Source organism: Aspergillus heteromorphus, assembly GCF_003184545.1.
Source record: "Aspergillus heteromorphus CBS 117.55 chromosome Unknown BO70scaffold_7, whole genome shotgun sequence".
Lineage (NCBI taxonomy): Eukaryota > Fungi > Ascomycota > Eurotiomycetes > Eurotiales > Aspergillaceae > Aspergillus > Aspergillus heteromorphus.
The window spans coordinates 207,858-226,821 of record NW_020290412.1 but is presented as its reverse complement, the minus strand read 5'-3'; the positions used below and the strand labels follow the sequence as shown (position 1 = coordinate 226,821).

The 18,964-nt window shown below is 52.5% G+C and overlaps 7 protein-coding genes and 3 non-coding genes across 10 annotated transcripts; 2 read left to right on the top strand and 8 right to left on the bottom strand.

Moving 5' to 3' along the window:
- Nucleotides 1-40: 40 nt before the first annotated feature.
- BO70DRAFT_t105 lies at nt 41-113 on the bottom strand. The gene has a single exon. It is a non-coding gene; the product is annotated as a tRNA-Thr (tRNA).
- Nucleotides 114-1,082: 969 nt separating this feature from the next.
- BO70DRAFT_311414 (purine and uridine phosphorylase) lies at nt 1,083-2,871 on the bottom strand. Its single transcript, XM_025540180.1, has 2 exons — nt 1,620-2,871; nt 1,083-1,563 (listed from the first exon to the last, which is right to left on the bottom strand). Exons 1-2 carry the CDS (start codon nt 2,653-2,655, stop codon nt 1,178-1,180), a joined length of 1,422 nt encoding a protein of 473 aa, XP_025400937.1. The 5' UTR covers nt 2,656-2,871; the 3' UTR covers nt 1,083-1,177.
- A 353-nt stretch (nt 2,872-3,224) lies between these two features.
- Nucleotides 3,225-4,926, top strand: BO70DRAFT_378382 (uncharacterized protein). The gene is made up of 3 exons (XM_025545259.1): nt 3,225-3,363; nt 3,949-4,505; nt 4,655-4,926. The coding sequence occupies exons 1-3, from the start codon at nt 3,343-3,345 to the stop codon at nt 4,842-4,844; spliced, it is 768 nt and encodes a 255-aa protein (XP_025400936.1). The 5' UTR covers nt 3,225-3,342; the 3' UTR covers nt 4,845-4,926.
- Nucleotides 4,601-6,791, bottom strand: BO70DRAFT_422296 (MFS general substrate transporter; the record flags this gene model as incomplete). Its single annotated transcript, XM_025547555.1, has 4 exons — nt 4,601-5,220; nt 5,281-5,960; nt 6,012-6,506; nt 6,555-6,791. 4 exons carry the CDS (start codon nt 6,789-6,791, stop codon nt 5,097-5,099), a joined length of 1,536 nt encoding a protein of 511 aa, XP_025400935.1. The 3' UTR covers nt 4,601-5,096.
- Nucleotides 6,792-8,317: 1,526 nt separating this feature from the next.
- Nucleotides 8,318-9,962, bottom strand: BO70DRAFT_311411 (alpha/beta hydrolase). The gene is made up of 2 exons (XM_025540179.1): nt 9,385-9,962; nt 8,318-9,302 (listed from the first exon to the last, which is right to left on the bottom strand). The coding sequence occupies exons 1-2, from the start codon at nt 9,575-9,577 to the stop codon at nt 8,482-8,484; spliced, it is 1,014 nt and encodes a 337-aa protein (XP_025400934.1). The 5' UTR covers nt 9,578-9,962; the 3' UTR covers nt 8,318-8,481.
- A 102-nt stretch (nt 9,963-10,064) lies between these two features.
- BO70DRAFT_t104 lies at nt 10,065-10,137 on the bottom strand. The gene has a single exon. It is a non-coding gene; the product is annotated as a tRNA-Thr (tRNA).
- Nucleotides 10,138-11,714: 1,577 nt separating this feature from the next.
- On the top strand, nt 11,715-13,177 carry BO70DRAFT_351296 (uncharacterized protein; the record flags this gene model as incomplete). Its single annotated transcript, XM_025541736.1, has 4 exons — nt 11,715-12,004; nt 12,058-12,562; nt 12,635-12,991; nt 13,058-13,177. 4 exons carry the CDS (start codon nt 11,715-11,717, stop codon nt 13,175-13,177), a joined length of 1,272 nt encoding a protein of 423 aa, XP_025400933.1.
- Nucleotides 13,178-13,816: 639 nt separating this feature from the next.
- On the bottom strand, nt 13,817-14,457 carry BO70DRAFT_394718 (uncharacterized protein; the record flags this gene model as incomplete). Its single annotated transcript, XM_025546478.1, has 2 exons — nt 13,817-14,308; nt 14,386-14,457. The coding sequence occupies 2 exons, from the start codon at nt 14,455-14,457 to the stop codon at nt 13,817-13,819; spliced, it is 564 nt and encodes a 187-aa protein (XP_025400932.1).
- Nucleotides 14,458-16,074: 1,617 nt separating this feature from the next.
- BO70DRAFT_t103 lies at nt 16,075-16,146 on the bottom strand. The gene has a single exon. It is a non-coding gene; the product is annotated as a tRNA-Ala (tRNA).
- A 289-nt stretch (nt 16,147-16,435) lies between these two features.
- On the bottom strand, nt 16,436-18,414 carry BO70DRAFT_360461 (FAD dependent oxidoreductase). Its single transcript, XM_025542785.1, has 7 exons — nt 18,295-18,414; nt 17,601-18,246; nt 17,415-17,550; nt 17,217-17,363; nt 16,839-17,166; nt 16,702-16,772; nt 16,436-16,644 (listed from the first exon to the last, which is right to left on the bottom strand). The coding sequence occupies exons 1-7, from the start codon at nt 18,352-18,354 to the stop codon at nt 16,500-16,502; spliced, it is 1,533 nt and encodes a 510-aa protein (XP_025400931.1). The 5' UTR covers nt 18,355-18,414; the 3' UTR covers nt 16,436-16,499.
- Nucleotides 18,415-18,964: the final 550 nt, after the last annotated feature.

The following is an 18,964-nucleotide window of genomic DNA, read 5'->3' as shown; positions in this document are numbered from 1 at the left end:
AGCGGAACGGGAGATAAAAAGACAAAGAAGAAGGAAGAGATGCTCACACTCGGATTCGAACCGAGGACCTCATGATTACTAGTCATGCGCTCTACCAACTGAGCCATGCGAGCTGATTGGTTGAAACTCTATTTTGCCCTTTGATACATAATAAGCAAAGAACGAGATGAAATACCTCTACATGGTAAAAACAGACACCTTGCTTCTAGCCAGTAAAGGAAGTGCGATTCGAAAAATGAAGTGGACATGATCCTTCTCAGTTATGAATCTTGGACTGTGGCCGAGACAGTATAAACATGCTTATGGTCGTTTGGTGGACAGAAGACAGAAACTTGCGTTGGATGAAATATATTTTCGCCGTGTTCTATAAAAGGCCCTTCGGTACGACATCTACCCCATGATAAAGTGTTTTTTTTTTTCCGTGGTTAGCTTTCTTGTTTAGTCCGAAGGGCTGTCACTCCTGTTCTTGGGTGTAATAGAAGTCTCGAAAATAACAATGTAGCAACCTGATAGGAAAATACTGGTTTTCTGGCACTCGAGCTGTGTGGAGATGTACTCCGTACTAGCAATTAGAGACACATCTTGTTCTTGTCCGCTATAGTTATCTACCTTACGGACGAGATGCGGGATTGCATTTCCGGCCACCAACAGTGTAGCCACCGAAAGAGCAGTACTCCCCTCGCAAGCAAAACAATAGTCGCAACCACCACCTCCAGGGTTCTTGCAGAGAAAGACATATAAATATATCAAAAGCACAAATACAAACAGAAAAGATTCGCTGATGGTCAGCCAGCTAGTACTCCGTATCACATAAATCTAAAAGGTAGTAGTAGGTAGGGGGTGAGCACCAACATACAAGACAGTAGACACGCTGGTGGTCACCCGCCTTTTTACTATGGTTGTGTTACCCTCTCCACCAATCAGAGGGAGGAAAAAAAGACAAAAACATACAACAGAAGGGATTCGCTGGTGGTCACCCACCCAACTACTAACCTCCCGGCGTGTGGCTTAAGTACGGCTGAGCGGACGGGAAGCCCTGTTCTCCACACCCTATGGTCGTATGTGCTTGAACTACAGAAGGTATGGGTCATATAGGACAGTAAATAGAGGAGGAGTTGATCAAATTGCTTCCCGGGTGAGGATCAGTCTGCAGTGCCATTCCGAGACTGGGTATTAGTTATGGTCCAACAGTGACAAGCTGGTTTGGAAGTGTCAGGAGTAGCGGCTTTGCAATTTCCCGGTTTTCTTCAACCGTCTTTAGGATAAAAGTTGCGCCTAATACGTTTCTTTCCTCGAAAATTCCTAGCATTCCTCGAGAAATGATGGGTTTGCTGGTATCCGTCATACCATGTAACCAAAACATGCGTTTTGCAACCAGTGATGCAAGCCATCGTTCAATCTGCGGAAGAATCTTGACTCGGATACTTTGAAAGGATAGAAATTGCTCACTGTTAGAGGAGCCAAACTTAGCTCCGTCTGCAATGAATACTTGGTTCATATCAATGGTTTGCTCAATGTGACCAGCGCTTTTGCTTCCACTCTTAAACTCGCCCATAAATGTCGCTGTGGAAAGGAGTCAGCCCAGCACCCAAAATGAACCTCAAAAATCTCTGACTTACTTCGACTATCTTTCATAAGCCTCTCATTTGATACCTGATCATGAGTCATATGACTGAGTAATTCCTTAGCATAGGACGCAGCCACCAACGCAGCGTACCCCTGCCATCTCTTGTTCTTATGCGAATCGGCATAGTCGCAGATACCCCGGACAGTAATACAAGGGAAGTGCTTCATCAATCCCGCGGCTTCTGTCTCAAAACATAACGCACCCGTCTCTCTCCGAAGTCGTTCTCTTGTTATGCCATTCTTTACCAGATTCCCCGATGCGATGATGCCGTAGTGTGTGTGCGGTCTATCGTCCCTCCTATCCCTTGCCACTTCCCAGTCTGCAGGGCAATCATCACAGCTGGCTGAATCAGAGGGATGTTCATACTGAGCCTGGAACAGGCGATCGTGTTCCGAGTCCGGTCGTCTGAAATTACGTCTCGTGCGTGAATTCTTTCGGATCACCTTATCAATATAAGAAGGATAGAGAGGATCATCCGTCAACTCAGCCGCTCTCATCTTATTCACCGCCCCAAGCAACAACCTAGGAGGACCATTCAACGCCCCAGTACGGATCAGCTTCCCATCTCTCACAATCTTCCCAACATGATGCTGTAGCACACCACCACACGTCCCCGTCGGATAACTGATCACCACATCCCCCAGTCGGATGTCATGAGCAGGCGATGGAATCCCTCCACCCACCCCGACCAGCAATCCAACCCGTAGCGACCTCGAAAAAGTCCGCGTCATGTTATTCGCCGCTGTCGTGGCCGACGTCATCCCATACTCTCCCCCTAAACATGTGATGACCACATAATGTTTGCCGATTCGGCCCAAAGTGTAGATATTCGGATCTGCCTCGTCTTGCTCCTCGAGGGAGTCGAATCTCTCGTCGAGGATTTCTCGGGCGGCAGCCTCCTCGATGGGAAGGGCGCAGATCCATCCGATCTGGAATTCATCGAGTGCGGGGCGCGACATCGGCCGATTGTTCTGGTTTTCCGGTTGTCGGAAGAGGTATGTATATATACGGTTGTATGTTGCCGGCATAGAGGGGAAAGAAACGATCTAGTCTAATGCTCGACAACTCGGGAGAGAATGTAATATTAGTCTGAAGGGGCGATCGCCTTGCGCCTGCAAGGCTGGCGGCGGGGTTGCGTCGCGTCATCCATCGCGGGTCTCGGCGGCAAGAGGGATGCCATTATTGGAGGATTCGGGATAGAGAGAACTGACCTTTGAAAACTATGATAGCAGTCAACAGTCAAGATAAGAATAGCAGGAGTCGTATACACGCAGACATTCGTTGCCATAATACGAGCAGACACGGTCTCGAAATTGCAGAGGGGATAAAACAATAGACCTGAACCCCCCGGTATGTCCGGCTTCTCCCTGGAGGCTAATCGGCGGGCCGAGCCTTGGGGCGCTGGCCCGTTCACCCACCAGGCTTCGACAATCGAATGCGGTCTGACGTCGGGGTTTGAGGCAGACTCTCAAAGCAGTCGGTCGGTCGGTCGGAGTCTTTTCCCGCGGTGGCTTCTTGCAACCCTGCTTTCTACTCCCAGAATCAGATCCGATCTTGGTTTGGTTCGTACATGTTACAACATCCCTCTCCCCCCTCACACCCCTCGCCCTATTCGAATGGGTGTGATCGGATCTACCATCTTGGGCAAGAAGCACTGTGGATGGAGCACAGCCGGATTCTACAAATAGCTACCAGCCCTACAAGTCGAGACAAACATGGATATTCTGTCTAGATCCGTGAGTATACCTGAACGCCCCTAGTTGGTATTCTTTAGACTCCTGTGCCCAAGGTGCTGGACAGACGATGTCCACATACTTGTCCGTCGCAAATGATGATATCCATATCTCAAAACTTTCAAATTTGCCCTTTCCCCCACTGGGTACTAACTGCTACATGGTTTTTCGACGGGCTTATATAAACACCGTACTAGGGTCCATCCTGAATGAGGTGGTTTGATTCAGTCGACTTGAAGTCTGACAGTGAGTGACATCATACCTGCAGCTGCGCAAACGTGGGGGAAGCGCCCGCAGCACCCGATCCGGGCCATCCGATCCATCCATTCCCTCCCCTCACTATAAAGCCCAGGCAGCGAGCATTCCACCACCAGCAGCACCATCCATTCTCCCATAGAAAAACATACATAGACCAACCACCTCCCTCCCTCCCTCCCCCTTCCATCTTCCCATCAAACCACCCCAATCCAAAAAAAAGAAATCGAGATCTTTCTTTTATAAAAAAAAGAGAAAAAGAAAAGAAAGAAAGAAAGAAAGAAAGAAAGAAAGAAAGAAAGAAAGAAAGAAAGAAAGAAAGAAAAAAAAAAGAATGACCCCATTCACCCCCTCGCACCAAACCCCCCACCTAATCCCCCAACCGCGCGACCTCGCCCTCCACCCCCCGAAAGCTACCTCTTCATCCAAGACGGCCTCATAATCGCCTGCGGCACGCTCTACGCCCTATGCTACATCTTCTGCGCCATCCGCACCTACAGCGACCGAACGTACCCCGGCGCGCGCCACAAGTCCATCCAATTCATGAGTCTGACGCTCGCGTACGAGCTCTTCTACGCGTTCGCGACAACGTCCTCCCGCTTCGAGGTCCTCGCGTTCCTGGCGTGGTTTGTGCTCGATCTGGGGTTCGTGGGCGTGGCGCTGTGGAGGGCGCATGCTGCGCAGGAGAGACGCGTGCTGGGGGCCAGGATGCTGGCGTTTGTGGGGTTGGGGGTTGCAGCGTTGAAGGCTGCCACGGTTTGTTGGCCCGATGAGAGGGAGCAGGTTACCGCGTTTTGGTCGGGCATTTTGCTCCAGTTGCCCATTGGGTGGGTTTGTTTGGGCGAGTTGATTTCGGAGGGTGATACGAGGGGGCAGTCGTTGGATGTTTGGTAGGTTTTTTTTTTTTTTTTTTTTTTTTTTTTTTTTTTTTTTTTTTTTTTTTTTGCTGTTTATGCATTCATTACGGTATGCTTGGGGAGGTACGGTAGATGTGGGTGGGTGTGTGGGTGGGTATGAACTTGGCTGACTGGTGATCCAGGCTCACCCGCTATCTGGGCTGTTTTACTGCCTACGGGGTGTTCTTCTGGCGATACTGGAATGTCCCCCAGAACTGGGGGTATGTGGCTTCGTTGTGGAGTGTGGGGATTATTGTCTGGACGTTGGTGCCGGAGACGATTTTCCCGTTTGTGTATGTTTGGGTGCATGTGACGAAGGTGAAGAGGGAGTAGATGGGTTGATGTGGGATGGGTTTCTTGGGGAGTGGGGAGTACGATTCTATTTTTTTTTTTTTTTTTTTGGAGTTGGTTGGGGGTGCATATTGCATGATATTGGGATGAGGGGTTCTTGATTAGTATATAATGTGAGATGGCCTTTGTTATTTATCAGAGAGATGTCTTCCATGTTGTTTTCTCATTATATCCTCGAGGCTTATATTAAGCAGGAAGCCAGATCAGTCCATACGCTCCACAATATCTACTCGCCTATCTCCAAGCCCGACCCTTCCAATGCAGCAAAATCGTCGGAATGACCGAAACTCCCATAATCAGACCCAGCACGACCCCCACACTCCCATTATACCCCACACTCTCCAACATCTGCGGAAACCTATCCACCCCCTCATATTAGCAATCGCATAAACTACTTGGACCTGAGCCAATCACTTACCAAAACGGCCCCACAAACCCCCAGATCTGCCTCACGAACGTCACGAAAACGCCAATACTCGCCGCATCCTCGCGATAGCAATCCACCGCGTACGTAACATTCACCGTCGTGACGATCTGGTTCCCCGCCGCCGCGATCGCCGCGCCCACCAGCGGCGTGACGTTCCACGTATCTGAATTCCCCAGCTGGACCAGAAAAACCACCATCCCGCAGCATGTCAGCGCAAGGCCGATATACCCCAGCCAAAGCCGGTACTCTGGTGCAGGCATCTGGTGGATTCGGCGTTGGCGCTGCCACATCCATTGGTCGGATGCGTAGCCGCCGATCTGCTCGCCCAGGACAGAGCCGACGATCATACTGATGAATTGGAGGCCGACTTGCTGGGCGTTGAAGTTAAATTTTTCTGGGTAGACTTGGGGGATTTCGATGGAGACGAAGACGCTGGCGAAGAGGAAGACCATGGCGTAGGCGGCGACGGGGATCATGATGCAGGGGCGGAGGGCGAGGGTGAAGGGCGAGAGGAAGTCGTAGAGGCGGAGGGGGGTCGGGTCGATGGGTTTGAGGATGGAGAGGCGGTGGTGCCGGGGGTTGGTCTGTTGGGGGCCGCCTGGGGTGGGTTTTCGCATGTAGAGGGTTTCGGATCCCAGGAAGATGTAGAGTAGGAGCTGGACGCCGTTGGTCTAGGCGGGTTAGTTTCAACGATGTCCATCTACTCCAGGACAGGGGCTTACAATTGCCAGGATCCAGAAGATCCATCGATATCCCACCCGCAACGTCACAAATCCAAATATAAGCGGGGCGACAGGCACACCCAAAGTCGCCATCAAGGTCCAAACGCCCATGCATCGGGCACGGTCTTTCTTGAAGAAGGTCTCCGCCACAACGGCACTCCCGATCCCGATAGCAGGACTAATAAAGAAGGCCGTGATAGCCCTGCAGAGACCCATGGTTGCGTAGGTAGGACTCTTCGCGCAGCCAACATTGCCCACCAGACTGCAGACGAGAGAAATCAGGAAAATAGGCCGTCGCCCGTAGCGATTAGACAGCGGGCGCCAGAAAAGGGGAGCACCGCCGAGGATTGCGATGAACAGCGAGACGAGGTAGCTGGTTCGCTGGAGACTGACCCCCAGGTCCTCGGACATGGGCACAAATGCGCTTTGAATCGATGCGGCGGTGAATGTGCCCATCATGCCGTGGAAAGAGACTAGGATGAGGTTTGAGGTTTTCTGGGGGGGGTTTAGTCAGGAACAAAAGGCTAGAGATGGGGATGGTACCTTCCACCGCGGCCAGTTGTAGGGGTCGGCATCGGTCATGTCAGGGATTGGCTCCAGGTTCAAGGTGCCGTGGCGTTGGAGGAGGTATTCACGGTGCTCGGGTGTGAGCAGAGCAATTTCTTCTGGGACGTCGTGGTTTCCTTGTACCAGAGCATTCTCGAGATCTTGGTTCTCTTGGTGAGTGGAGTGTGGGTGCTCCTGCTTTTCGCCCTCGAAGTGCTCGGTCTGAGGCTTCATTGTGGATGTTCTACCTGTCAACGGCTTTCAAGAAGATGAGAAAAGTAGTAACTGTGCTTCCATAGTATCTCAAACATTCCCTCGCCATCAGCAATATATTTATACCCATCTCAGTCGACATCCAGCTCAGATAGAACCACTGCAATTCGAACCTAATCCCCACTCCCTCTATTCGGTACCAAGGGAAAACCCTCTCCTTCCCCGGAATCGTGTGGGGATGACGCCTGCTGTCAGTGCGGGAGATGGACCCCAGATCCAATACGAGGTGAAGCGGGTGATCAGTTTTCCGGGGCACAATCACTCATACCAGTCCAGGGCCGGCCCACCGAAGGTTTGCTGCATTTCCGTCTCTCCGGAAGTCAATTTTGTCAATTTACCAATGGACAATGACCAGCGTTAAAATATTTAGCAGCTTAGCCATGAGTCCGTGCTCTAGCTAGAAGGGGGTAACGGATGGAAGGTCGAGATTGATCTATTCGTGTATTCTGGGCATGAGACGCGAAGTTTCCTGATAGGTCATAGGGAAGACGGCAATGCCAAGCGTGTGTCTCTAGCAAGAAATAGGCTCCTGTCGCTTGTATAACCCAGTTAAGAAGTGCGGGTTGCTCGAGTGCGCTAACTGATATTTGCCAGATATGTGTTCTGGGATGCTAGAAATGCACCCGAATACCTTGACAGAGGATGAGAATAATGTAGGCAGATGATGTAGACAAACGTCGCAATTATGAAAGACGTCCTGAGAGTAGAAAGCAGGCTAGTCACAGTCACCATCAGAGAGCCATGATTATGTAGCATTAACTATCCATTCACTGCCGATGGGATCAAGAATTTGTCTCTTGTAAAATTGCCTCGGATGGTTCTCAGCCATGAACATCGCTTGTCCTGACAGTACTATGTCCCTCCGTCTACTATGTCACATACCAGGACACATCACGCCTCAAATCAAATACACCTGAAGCATAAAGAAGCCCCCTGCAGAACCCCCATAGCATCGCACTGCCGACCGGCTCTTCCAACCACCCGATTGGCCGCCGGCCGCCGCCTCCCCCGTATTCCCTCCCACTTTTCCCCACGTTTACCCCGCAGAGCGTCTTCTCCCCGGCCGGTCGTTCTAGGCCTGGGCGTCCAGCTGAACAATGTCTGGCTGGGGGCTTACATCTAACTTTCATGCAGTCGACTCAACTCACTCGTTTCGGTTGTACTCTCCACTCCCCTTTTGGTATACTGATAGCTTCGGGTCCACTGGCGGGTCTGCCTCGGATAAGCCGCAGAATGAAAACGGATAGCTCTTTGGGTGTGAGTCTACTGGGCATAAAGAAAAACACCGTTTGGGGGGGGGGGGCGAGTAGGAGAAATGTTTTCGGTCTTCTCCGGCATTAAACTCTTCTTTTATCGTCTAGTTTGCCGGACAGAGAGCTTTTGCTATTTGATTCAGCCAAGACAGGTAGTTGTTCTGAGAATCCAAAATAAATTGTTACGCATCTCGGTCGCATTGTACGGGTCACCTGTGCGCCACAGTTTCTTCACTCCCGTGCAACTGGTATGGAGAGGACAGAATGGCCTACAAACGAGTCTCTGTTATTGTTGTCATGACGAGTTTCTCGGATCTAACTGTTTACTCTCATATATCTATCTATGTTTGTATTCCAGTGCAAATGGCTCGAAAAAATAAGCCCATCCACCCCCTCCTCTAAACCGCCGCAAAAGCCTCCTCAATAAACTCCAAACCCCTCGCATACGCCTCCACGGAGCCCGGGAACGGCTTGGGTGGAAAGCCCGCACTGAAGTCGACCAGACCGTGATTCCCGCCGGGAACCAACAACAACTCCGTCTTGACTCCCAGGGCCTTCAACTGCTCGTGGTGATTCTTGCTCTCCTGATCGGGCACCACCTCATCCGCCGTCCCGTGGACAAACACCGAAGGCGGGTACTTCTCATCGACAAACAGCTGCAAGAACCCGGGCTTCAGGTCCTCGGGCAATTTGTCCGCCCGCTGCGCATACTCCACCTTATCCAGCTCCGCCCCGAGCCCAGGCCGACCCAGACAGCCATCCAGGAACGTCCCGTCGAGCTCCCACCGCACCGTCAGCGCGAACCGGTTGCTCATCATCCCCCCCGGCGCGGGCATGTCGTCGCTCACGACGGTTTTGTCGGCCAAGAGGCGGGGAATGTCGTCGAGGTTGACTCGGCCTGCGATGGAGGTGGGGGGGCGTCCCCGCGTCCAGTGGTCGAGGAGCCAGTCGCCGGCGCTGCCGAAGCCGGTTAGCATTGCGGCCGGCTTGGGGGAGGCGTACACGCAGGCGGCGCGTGCGGAGTAGCCGCCTGCTGAGAAGCCCGTCACGGCGATGCGGGTCGTGTCGAGGGTGGTGGTTTCGGGGAGGATGGTCTGGAAGTCGTTGGACAGGTATCTGAAGAGTGCTTTCGCGTCTTCGATTTGGTCGAGTGCTGTGGTTGGGTGGCAGAGGCGGTAGTCCGCCGCGATAAAGATGTAGTTCTTTTGTTGGCAGTGGTCTATGGAAATGTGTTAGATGGTGGATAGCTGGAGGAGGAGGAGTAGGGGGGGGGAATTGGGGGGGGGGGGGGGGGGACTCACTGTACAGCCAGCGCGGGAAGCCCATACCCCGCCGCGACCCCGCGGTCATCCCGCCACCGTGGTAGTAGATGATGGCGGGCAGATTTCCGCTGGCATTGGGCGGGAGGTAGTAGTCCATCTTCACATCGTGGCCGTCGACGGTGAAGTAGACCAGGGTCTGGTGTTCGGGGAGCTGAGGAGGCGGGGGAGGCATGGTGGTGGTGGTGGTGGTGGTGGCTGCGGGGTTGAGTTCTGACGTAGCGAGGCTGTGGCGGCGGAGTGTTAGGGACTGCAGCACACGATTGAGAGGGGCAATGAGGGCCGTACAATAATTCGATAGCTGGAGTATATGCAGAAGGAGCGATTCCGTCTGTCGAAGGGTCTTTGAGGGATCTAATCTGAAGAGGGGACAGACAGGCAGCAGCGCAAACTGAGGTTTCCCTGGTGGTGATGATCCGGTTGAAGATATACCCGATTGCCCCGCCGTTCCGAGCTTCCGGGATGCCGAGGCGCGGCCTTCTTGGCATGAGAATTTCCCAGCTGGGGTTGCACTCTGCAGGATACGTGCATATATATTGGATTGGGTTCACTGGAAAAATAAGGTTCACAGGCTAAAAATTGGCTGTAGGAGAAGTACTCCGTAGTAAAGGACCATCTCCCTTCCTCGGACGGGTAAAGAAAAGGCAAAAAGAAGAAGGAGATGCTCACACTCGGATTCGAACCGAGGACCTCATGATTACTAGTCATGCGCTCTACCAACTGAGCCATGCGAGCTGATTGGATGTTAGTAAGGCATTGCATTGCGTGATGATGCGTGTAATACATCACAACAGTCTAGCCACAGCAGCCACACCACACCCCTGCCACGCCTACATAGCAGAGTCAACTGCATGTGAGACTTGATTTGACACCTTATGGAGGGCAGTGGACTGCTGTGATGTCTCTAGAACCCCTTTCAAAGTCCAGAAGTTGGGTAGAATAGTACTTGATGTTGGGGTACTCGTTGCTATTCACGAGCAATATACTTTTGCCGGCCTGGTCTTCTGTGGTGGTGGCAGAGTTCAACCGGAGTAGAGCGCAAAATTCGAGGTATATCGGGGATCGACTCTTCCCGTATGAGGAATTTATTTCGACATTTCTCACAAATGCTTTATTGATTGCTTAGTTTAGAACAAACTTGTAAAGTATATGTCGGCGACTCGGCGAAGCCGGTACAGCCAGAACGCTCACGTGACCATCAGCGTCGAGGAGATTCAATCAACACGCTTCTCTCTGCAGGCTCCATATTACAAGCTCTCAGGATCAGATAGATAGTACCGCCCAGCTTCGCGCCAGAACTAAGATCTGCCCGATCGCTGATATCAGCCGATCTCAGCAATGGACAGGGACTTGGAGCCTGGACTGTCTCCGCCAGGATTTGCTATTCCCGGCTGAATACAGCACTAAGCCTAATCAGGATTGCAGAACGTGCACTACTCCCGAACGGAATACCTGCGAGCCAACTTGACGGTTTCCTGTTGCGGTATAGGTTTCGTTCTCATCACCCGGAAGGGAAAGAATTTGCTCCAATCCCCCACCATCCTTCAAGAATCAGGACAGAAGATTAGAGCTCGTAATGCAGGCTGCCACCATGTCCGTAGTTCAGAAGGTCTATTGCCAGGAGGCTTACTTGCCAACATTAAGATCGAAATGTGAACCGAATCTCGACTAGCGGTGCCGGAAACCCTGAAAATAGACTTCCCAGGTGGGCTGTAGCTAGATACTGTCAGGTGTTATTGCATCAAGATCATATCGCGCAAGTATCAATATGAAAACATGCAGTCGCTGATGGCGATGTCGTTTTCTTCGCCATGTGGTCTTTTTAATATGTGAGGTTTTGCTACCATCCCCCTTAAGTCTAGAGAAGAAAATCGCCAACTTCACTCTTGTATGGGTTGTCACCGATCCGACTCATGGCTACTGTCAGTGCCCTCGGCAGACATGATCTGCAACAGGCCCCGTCGCAAGGATCGGGCTGTGCCAGCGCAGATTACCAGTCGCATGGCCTAGACCAAGTCTATTCACATCAAGGTTGTCGGGTCCATCTTCTCCCCGCCTCAAGGCTGCGGGGGAAACCACCGGGTGGGGCGAGCATCATTCGGACCAATAGGGCTCGCCCGCCATCCGTCGCCCAGCTTGCCCAAAGAGGAAAACATGACGGTCTACAACACGACGAGTAGTATACCCTGACAATCAACGCTGCTTAAACTCTGCGATGAATGCCATGGCCATCATATAAATTCCCCAGACTCCTCCAGCACCCTAACTATCCAGCGACCACCAGACTTCCACCCAAAACTTCCACCTCCACCATGTCAGGCCAACCCCTCCCCATCGTGATCCCCCAGCAACGCCCCGGCTCCAAAGGCCGGGGCTTCATCGCCGCCTACGCCCCATCCCTTGAATCCTCCGGCATCGATCAATGGACCTTCCTCCAATTCCTGCACGACACCAACACCGCGCTCCAAGGCAACAAATGGCTCCTCGGCGTGTCCGTCGTGTCAGGCGTCGCATCCTTCAGCCCTGAGGTCATCTCCATGGCGGTAGCAACGGCCATCCAGGTCGCCGCAACTGCAGCCAACAAGGCGCACATCAAATACAAGTCTGTACTCCTATCCACATCCCCCACAATGTTTCCAACTAACACCCCTCCAGAACCAACGCCACCATCGACCGCTACAACGAAGAGCTCTTCGGCCCTGCAGGCCTCTACTGCATGATCATGAAATACGACCCCCAGGACCAAGAAGACCGGAGACTCCGATCTGCCGAGAGCCCCGTCAAACAACTGGGCGCCTTCGCCAGTCGATTCCAGGACTCCCGCACCTCATCCCTCCGCGGCTCGCTATCCACTTTGAAATCTCTCTCCTCCCGAGGCTCGGAATCATCCCAACCCTCCCGAAATCCCCTCATTAAACTGGGGAGCAAGTTCCAAGACCCCGTCTCAGGTCAGGTGCAAGGCTCTTCGAGCCTACCCGCGGAAGTCGCCCCGCTCATATACATCGACGATCGCCGTGAGTTCAAGGAAATGCTGAGGCAGGCGACGACCGTGGAATCAGTGCCGGTTGGCGATGAGGCTGCGAAGCGGAAGAAATCCAAACCGATGGTCGCGAAGGCGGCGATTGACGATTATCTTGATCGGAGGGCACGAGCACGCTATGTATGTCCACCTCCCCCCCCCCCCCCACCTCTCTCCCCTTTTCCCACGCAAAGCTAACAAACCAACCACCAGACCACCGAAAACGAAGGCGACATCCTCAACGTCCCGCTGACCCGCGGCTTCGAGAACCGCTACCTCGACCCCAACCACCCCGCCGTCAACGGCGGTCTGGTCGGCTTCTTGTCCGGCGGCCATATCCAGCGCGACAAGGGATTTATGGTGCGCAGCGCCCTCCGCCAAGTCGAGAAAGACGAGAATGAGATCCGCGATCGGTATTACCGCGAGCTCGATGACATTGAGCGCCAGAATCTGCCCGAACATGAGATTGAGCGACAGCGCCAGGAGTGTGATCGCCGGTATGCGCGGCCCTTACAGGAGTATCAGGGGAAGAGGAGGGCGTTGGAGCAGGGAGAGAGGTCGATTAAGAAGGTGAGTTTTTCCTGATGTATGGTGTGGTTGTTTGGTTCGGAATGATGCTGATTTGGTGTTTTAAAGGATATTCTCTACTTGACGATTGTGAATCGGCCGTCGGACGCGGAGTTGGCGGCGGCGAGTGAGAGGTTGAGTCGTGGTGATTATGCGGGTGTGAACCCGGTTGTGGGGGCGGATATGTAGATAGTTGTTTTCTCTCTTTTTTTTCTTCTATTTCTTTCTTTCTTTCTTTCTTTCTTTTTTTTTGCATTTAGACTACAGAGCGCCTCCTAGTTACTATTCGGTTTGATATTAGCGCGCGATCAATGATTGATATTCATGGCGCCAGGGTTACAGGCTTCAAAATAACTACCTACCAAATTTCTCAATTATTTTTTCTTTCTTTTTTTCTTTTCTTTTTTTTTTTTTTCTTACCTCTCCAAGTTCCCCGTTCTTCCATTTACTGTATACGAAAAATGGACCTCATCTGGGGGCAATACTCATCATCGTTTGCTTTGAGATAAAGGAATGGATAGCAAGCAGACCTCAACATCGTCGTCGCGCACAAAACAAAAAATCAAAACCGAAACAAAAACAGGTAAAATCATTTTCACGCATCATCGCAATCGAGAATCCTCCTTGGTTCGGGTCAGCCCTGGTCAGTCATCTTCTAAGAAGAGGATGTCGGGAGCCAAACAGCCAGACAATCAGACCCGAGAAACCGAGACGCGAACCCCCACTGCAACCATCCCCGTCCACGTTTCCAGTTCCCAGCCCCAGCCATCACCCACTCACCCAGGTACATAATATACCCACCCACCCCCAAACCACCAAACAAAACACCTAATGACAAAACCCAACCGCCATATTCCCCGACCTCAAACACGAGCTACAACCCGTCTGATAGCAAGTATTATGGGACGTGCAACCCACATTCGCACAGGTATCCGGAACCGGCACCCTGCCCCCGGCCAGCCCCGTTGCCTGCGCATTCTGGCCCATGCTCATGCTCATGCTCATGGCCATGGCGCTGGCGCTGGCGCTCGCGCTCGCCTGCATCACCGGCAACGTATCCTGGCTGGGGTTGTAGATCTGGTTGTTGTCTGTCACGCTGCGGCCGTCCACGCCCTGGTACGTCTGCGTGAGACTCGCCTGCTGGCTCGCGGGGAAGAAGTTGGTGTTGAAGTCGCTGATTTGCTGCCCGTCGAGCGGGAAGTACGCCATTACTTGGTTTTCGCTGTCGAGGGAGCGGAGGACTCCGTCCGTGCCGAGTTGGATTATTCCGTTGGGATCTTGGGGGAGGGTGTTGATTATGGAGGAGATGTCTTGTTGGTTCTGGCGGGGGGTTAGTGGGGGGAGAGGGAAGAGGGAAGAGGGAAGAGGGGATGGATAGGAATGGGAGGGAGGCATACGGTGGTACGAGCGGGATTGGCCGATGTCGCGGCGAAGAGGACGCTCAGGATGCTGAGAATTTGATACTTCATTTTGCAGGAGGGTGGGTTGTATTTGAGACTGGTGAGTCTTGAGTGTGGGTGGCGTTTGAATGGTTGCTGTGCTGTGCTGTGCTGATGCTGATGCTGATGCTGATGAGAAGCTATGGTGGCAGAGAAGGCAGTATTTATCTTCAACCAGCTAGATAGTAGGGCTATACACCCATGCTCGGGACTATGCATACCGTCGCTCAGGCTGACTCAACCTGGATCCGTGGTCCCCATGCAACACACGGCACACCATAAGGCGATGATCAATCGTGCTACTCTGCGTCGCATTGCTGACAGTAGAAGCTCGGAGAGGAATAAACCCTGTTTAACTGGCCTTAGCCAAGAAGATGACAGCCTGCTGTGTTCAGGAGAGGGCGTCCAAGCTCCCGTGTGCTTCATCTTGATAGGCGGCTGTCAGGCCAGTGCTCTTTTGAATGGGCCGGACCTTCGGAACATGCCTAACGGGTTTTGTGCGACACTCAACAGTCTGGATCGAACTTTTCCACTTGATGTTATAGGTCCTCTCCTGAGGTTGCTCGTTAGAGTGCTTATGTCAGAAGCTTTCTTCAGCTTTCCTCTGCTCCAGCCTATCGTTGGTATCGGAAGTTAGACATCAATCCTGCAAGTCATAGCTGACCGCTGTAGGTAGTACTCGTTGCGTGATGTTTATGTAGATTGACCCATGGCGTGTAAGCATAGTAGCTGGGAGCATGTTTTTTTTGGGGGGGGGGGGTGGAATGTTAATCCACTGCGGTGTCTTTCCAGGCTGACTCAAGCCCCAAGCCCTGATATCACGGGATGCATCATCTGCCCAGAACATCAGTCAATACTCGCGCCCTCACTGCCCAAGGTCAACGCAACACTGCATATGCTATTGCTATCACCTGCAGCCGGTGCATAATATTAGGAACCGCCGCGTAATCAGTCTACAAACAGCGCAAAGACAAAGTCAGCTAAGACCTGTCCTTTCATCCACCGGTAAACGGATGAGCCCGCGAGGGATAATTTTAGGGCTATCCTCCAGCTTAACTTGGAACGGGTTTGAAATCCAAATGTCGGACTCATCAGGTTGCCGATATGGCAATGGAAGATGAAGATGTTCTGTGGGAAAGCCGCGTCTGTGCACTAATTAATGGGCCGGATCATAACCCGGTATCAACTCCGCTCAGTCGAGTCGCGACTCGGAACCCAGCTAGATAACGCCAGTCTAACGATCTATATCCTAGCTTGCGAGGATAAGGCGCAGGGCCGCCGGTGCTGGAACTACGACACGGGTGGCGTAATGGGTGGGTGGGTCAGGGCCTAGTGCGGTCCTGCAGGCTGCAGCAGTATAAGTAGATACTGGGGACCACACTACTCCTGGAAAGGCTGAATATTTGAATGGTACAGAGTAGTGTTGAATGCAGATAAATGATCGAGAGAACGCCCAGCAGCCTGATACAACTTGAACGATGGATGGAAATCTGGAGGTTAGGGATAGGACGCAGTAAGCATGATGTAAAAATGTAGGCGGGGAATTCTCAAATTATGGCGAGAAGAAGAAATCAGAAAAAAAGAGAGAGGAAACAAATCAAATGTTCTTTCTGATCCGCAGTGGGAAAGGAAAAAACAAAAAAGGGTTGGAGCTGCGGGGAATCGAACCCCGGACCTCTCCCATGCTAAGGGAATATTATACCACTAAACCACAGCCCCTTCCTTGTGATAGGAGGCCAGGATAATGGCTATCTAAGCCTGACGTAATGACTGCAGCCCAATTTCTCAGGCTATCTACTGGACTTCGTGAATTAATCGAGTTGAAGGCATGATAAATATGAAATCAGACACGCTGGTGGCCTTGGTTATCTGGCCGTTTTCCCAGACACACAATGGGGTTGTCACATGGAATCTATTTCCGGGCCGCTCCATCCTACCAGCAACTCTCAATTGCCTACAACTCCATCCTTTCAAAAGTTCCATAACGCGAATATCATTGAAGCAAACTCCAGTCTATATCCATCATCGATAAACATCATGTCTATTATTTCCTCATCCCCAATTTCTCCCTTCTATAGCCTCTTCTTATCCTTCCTTCCCTCCACCCCCACCTGTCTCTCCAAGGCAGCCAGAGGAAGAGGCCGGCCCCCTCTGTTCACAACTGACGCAAGGAAACGCAGGTATTGGCCAATAGCCCCGACAAAGTACACCCAGAAACTAAAGAAAACCACTGATCAGAAACAGCAATCGGCAGCAGACTGGCCACCCACTCACAGACGCGCCCCACTCAGCACCAACCCGCTCGTCTCGGCAGTAGTCGGAGACAAGTCCCAGTTGGATTCAACCTGCAGTCTCACACATTAGCTATCAACTTCAAAGGACTCGTGTTGGGGCAGAGAAAGAAGACAAACCTCGAGGATATGATTCCACCCGAACAGCGTCGGCGCCGTCCCAGGGTCTCGCCACACCAGCGCCTCACCTTCAGGCGTGGGTGTCGACTGCATGTCTCTGTCGCGTTGCTCTTGCTCGGGACCATCGGGGAGATGGTTGAGGTACCGCTGCCGATGAGACCGCATGATGGCGATACGGACACGCTCGATGCGACATTTTTCAAATACGGCAAGCGCGTGCCGCTTGGCCTTGAGGAAGGAGTTGGAGGATTTGCTGATCCGGGGGTTGTTGGGGAGGCGCGCGAGACATTCTCCTAGCACGGCGCCGTCTTCGATGGCGAGACCGGCTCTGAATACAAGTCAGTTCATCCGTTGAATGTGTGAGCAGACTGAACTCACCCCACAGCCATGTAGGGAAGCGTGGCGTGGACACAGTCTCCAATCATGACCGCTGCCCCTGAGGGATGCGACCAGGTGCGGGTGTTCAGTCGAGTGCACAGACGCCATTTCTGCACTTCCTTGCATAGTGCGAGTAGCTTGCCAAGACTGGATATTGTGAGTTGTTGTCAGTGGTCGACCGGCTTGATAGAGGCTTACCGAGGGTCCCAGTCCTTGAACAACGCGCACATCTCTTCCACGTTGCCCTTCACTGTGTTGGCCGATGAGCTCTCGGGAATGTCGTCGGGGACAAGAAGGACGACGTTGAAGTGGTCCTTGCCAATGTTATAAGTGACTACAAGACGGTTAGAAGAGGCTATAAACAGGGTGGAAAAGGAGACTTGCCCACATGCTTCTCCGGCCCAAGCCAGAAGTTGACCTGAGGCTTGGTGACAAAAGGAGCCAGCTCAGGGTCTTTCAGCAGATCCGCAGTCGACAGCAGCACTCGATAAGCCAAGTCGCCGGTTTTGGAAGCAGGGGTCGGACTGTCCAGTAGCATGTCTGGGATATCCCCGAATATCCCATCCGCTCCAATGAAGAGCTCGCATGTCAGGACCTCTCCAGTTCCGGTAATAACGGTCGCACCCGCATTGTCAGGATTGACGCTGACATTCATCACCTTGGCGTTGGTTGATACTTTCCCCCCGAGTTCGCGCACGCGCTCAAGCAAAGGCATTTGAAGATGAGGACGGTAAAACGTCCTGTACCATGTGCCTGGGTACTGGGATGCGGACTCCGCCAGGCTCAAGGATGAAATCTTGTTCCCTTTGTAACCGTTGATCTCGAATGACTCCGATACTTGCCAGTGCTTGGATAACCGTTCTTCCATCCCCCAGTGCTTGAGGATCCGCGAGCCGTTGGGAAGAATCTGGATGCCCGCTCCGACTTCACGGATCTCAGGAGCAGCCTCCAGGACATGAACATTATGACCTGCCAAGAGACAGCTAACTGCTGCGCCAAGTCCACCAATTCCAGCACCTGCAACAATGATCTGCTTCCATTGTTAGGTTGATTCAGACCGCGGGAAGCTGATACTAACGTCTAGGGCGCACGAGGCTTCACGAGTCTCTTGCTGTTTCACTGGGAGAGGTAGAGCCATGATTGTTGTTGTTGTTGTTGTTGTTGTTGTTGTTGTTGCTGCTGCTGCTGCTGCTCTTGCTCAACTGCACTGGATATTATCTCTGGGACAGAAGACAACCGCTTTATATACTGCAACATGCTCCATGATGCTGATGCGCATCTGCCGAGAATGCCATCCGAGATGATGAGCACAGATATCACCATCGCAGACATGCATACCCTTACCATTTCTAAATCAAGCACACGTCTTCAGGATCCTGGCGGGACTTTTTGGACTCGTCACATCCACAGTGCCAAGGCACAATTCGCTGAGAGGCGCAGGGTCAATCAATGCTAGTAAGCGCTAATCTGCACGGCGTGATCCTCACGGCGCTAGTCCCCGATAAGGCCGTTCAGGGTGACCCTTGTAGCTATTCACATGGACGACTCGGTGTCTCCGGAGGTACTAGCTCAGGCCGTCTACCGGCCCGTTGGCTGATCTGAGGCCGTGAGATCGGAGGAAAAAGGTCGTCGATACGGGAAATAATGAGGGCTCCTTTGGCCCGGCCCGTCTGGTGACGGCCCCCAAGCCGTCCTCGCACGTTTTCATTGGTGACTCGCACGTTTCTTTGACACCTCAAGTGGACTCG

What these genes read in the sequence shown, in the direction of transcription:
- BO70DRAFT_378382 (XM_025545259.1), top strand. Translation starts at nt 3,343, where the DNA reads ATGGATATTCTGTCTAGATCC. An exon ending in TGGATATTCTGTCTAGATCC is followed by an intron (nt 3,364 to 3,948) that starts GTGAGTATACCT and finishes GAAAAAAAAAAG; the next exon opens with AATGACCCCATTCACCCCCT. An exon ending in GGGCAGTCGTTGGATGTTTG is followed by an intron (nt 4,506 to 4,654) that starts GTAGGTTTTTTT and finishes CTGGTGATCCAG; the next exon opens with GCTCACCCGCTATCTGGGCT.
- BO70DRAFT_311414 (XM_025540180.1), bottom strand. Translation starts at nt 2,655, where the DNA reads ATGCCGGCAACATACAACCGTATATATACATACCTCTTCCGACAACCG. An exon ending in GCTTATGAAAGATAGTCGAA is followed by an intron (nt 1,564 to 1,619) that starts GTAAGTCAGAGA and finishes TCCTTTCCACAG; the next exon opens with CGACATTTATGGGCGAGTTT.
- BO70DRAFT_360461 (XM_025542785.1), bottom strand. Translation starts at nt 18,354, where the DNA reads ATGGCTCTACCTCTCCCAGTGAAACAGCAAGAGACTCGTGAAGCCTCG. An exon ending in GGTGGAATCATATCCTCGAG is followed by an intron (nt 16,773 to 16,838) that starts GTTTGTCTTCTT and finishes GTGAGACTGCAG; the next exon opens with GTTGAATCCAACTGGGACTT. An exon ending in GTGCTGAGTGGGGCGCGTCT is followed by an intron (nt 16,645 to 16,701) that starts GTGAGTGGGTGG and finishes GGTTTTCTTTAG; the next exon opens with TTTCTGGGTGTACTTTGTCG.
- BO70DRAFT_311411 (XM_025540179.1), bottom strand. Translation starts at nt 9,577, where the DNA reads ATGCCTCCCCCGCCTCCTCAGCTCCCCGAACACCAGACCCTGGTCTAC. An exon ending in CTTCCCGCGCTGGCTGTACA is followed by an intron (nt 9,303 to 9,384) that starts GTGAGTCCCCCC and finishes ACATTTCCATAG; the next exon opens with ACCACTGCCAACAAAAGAAC.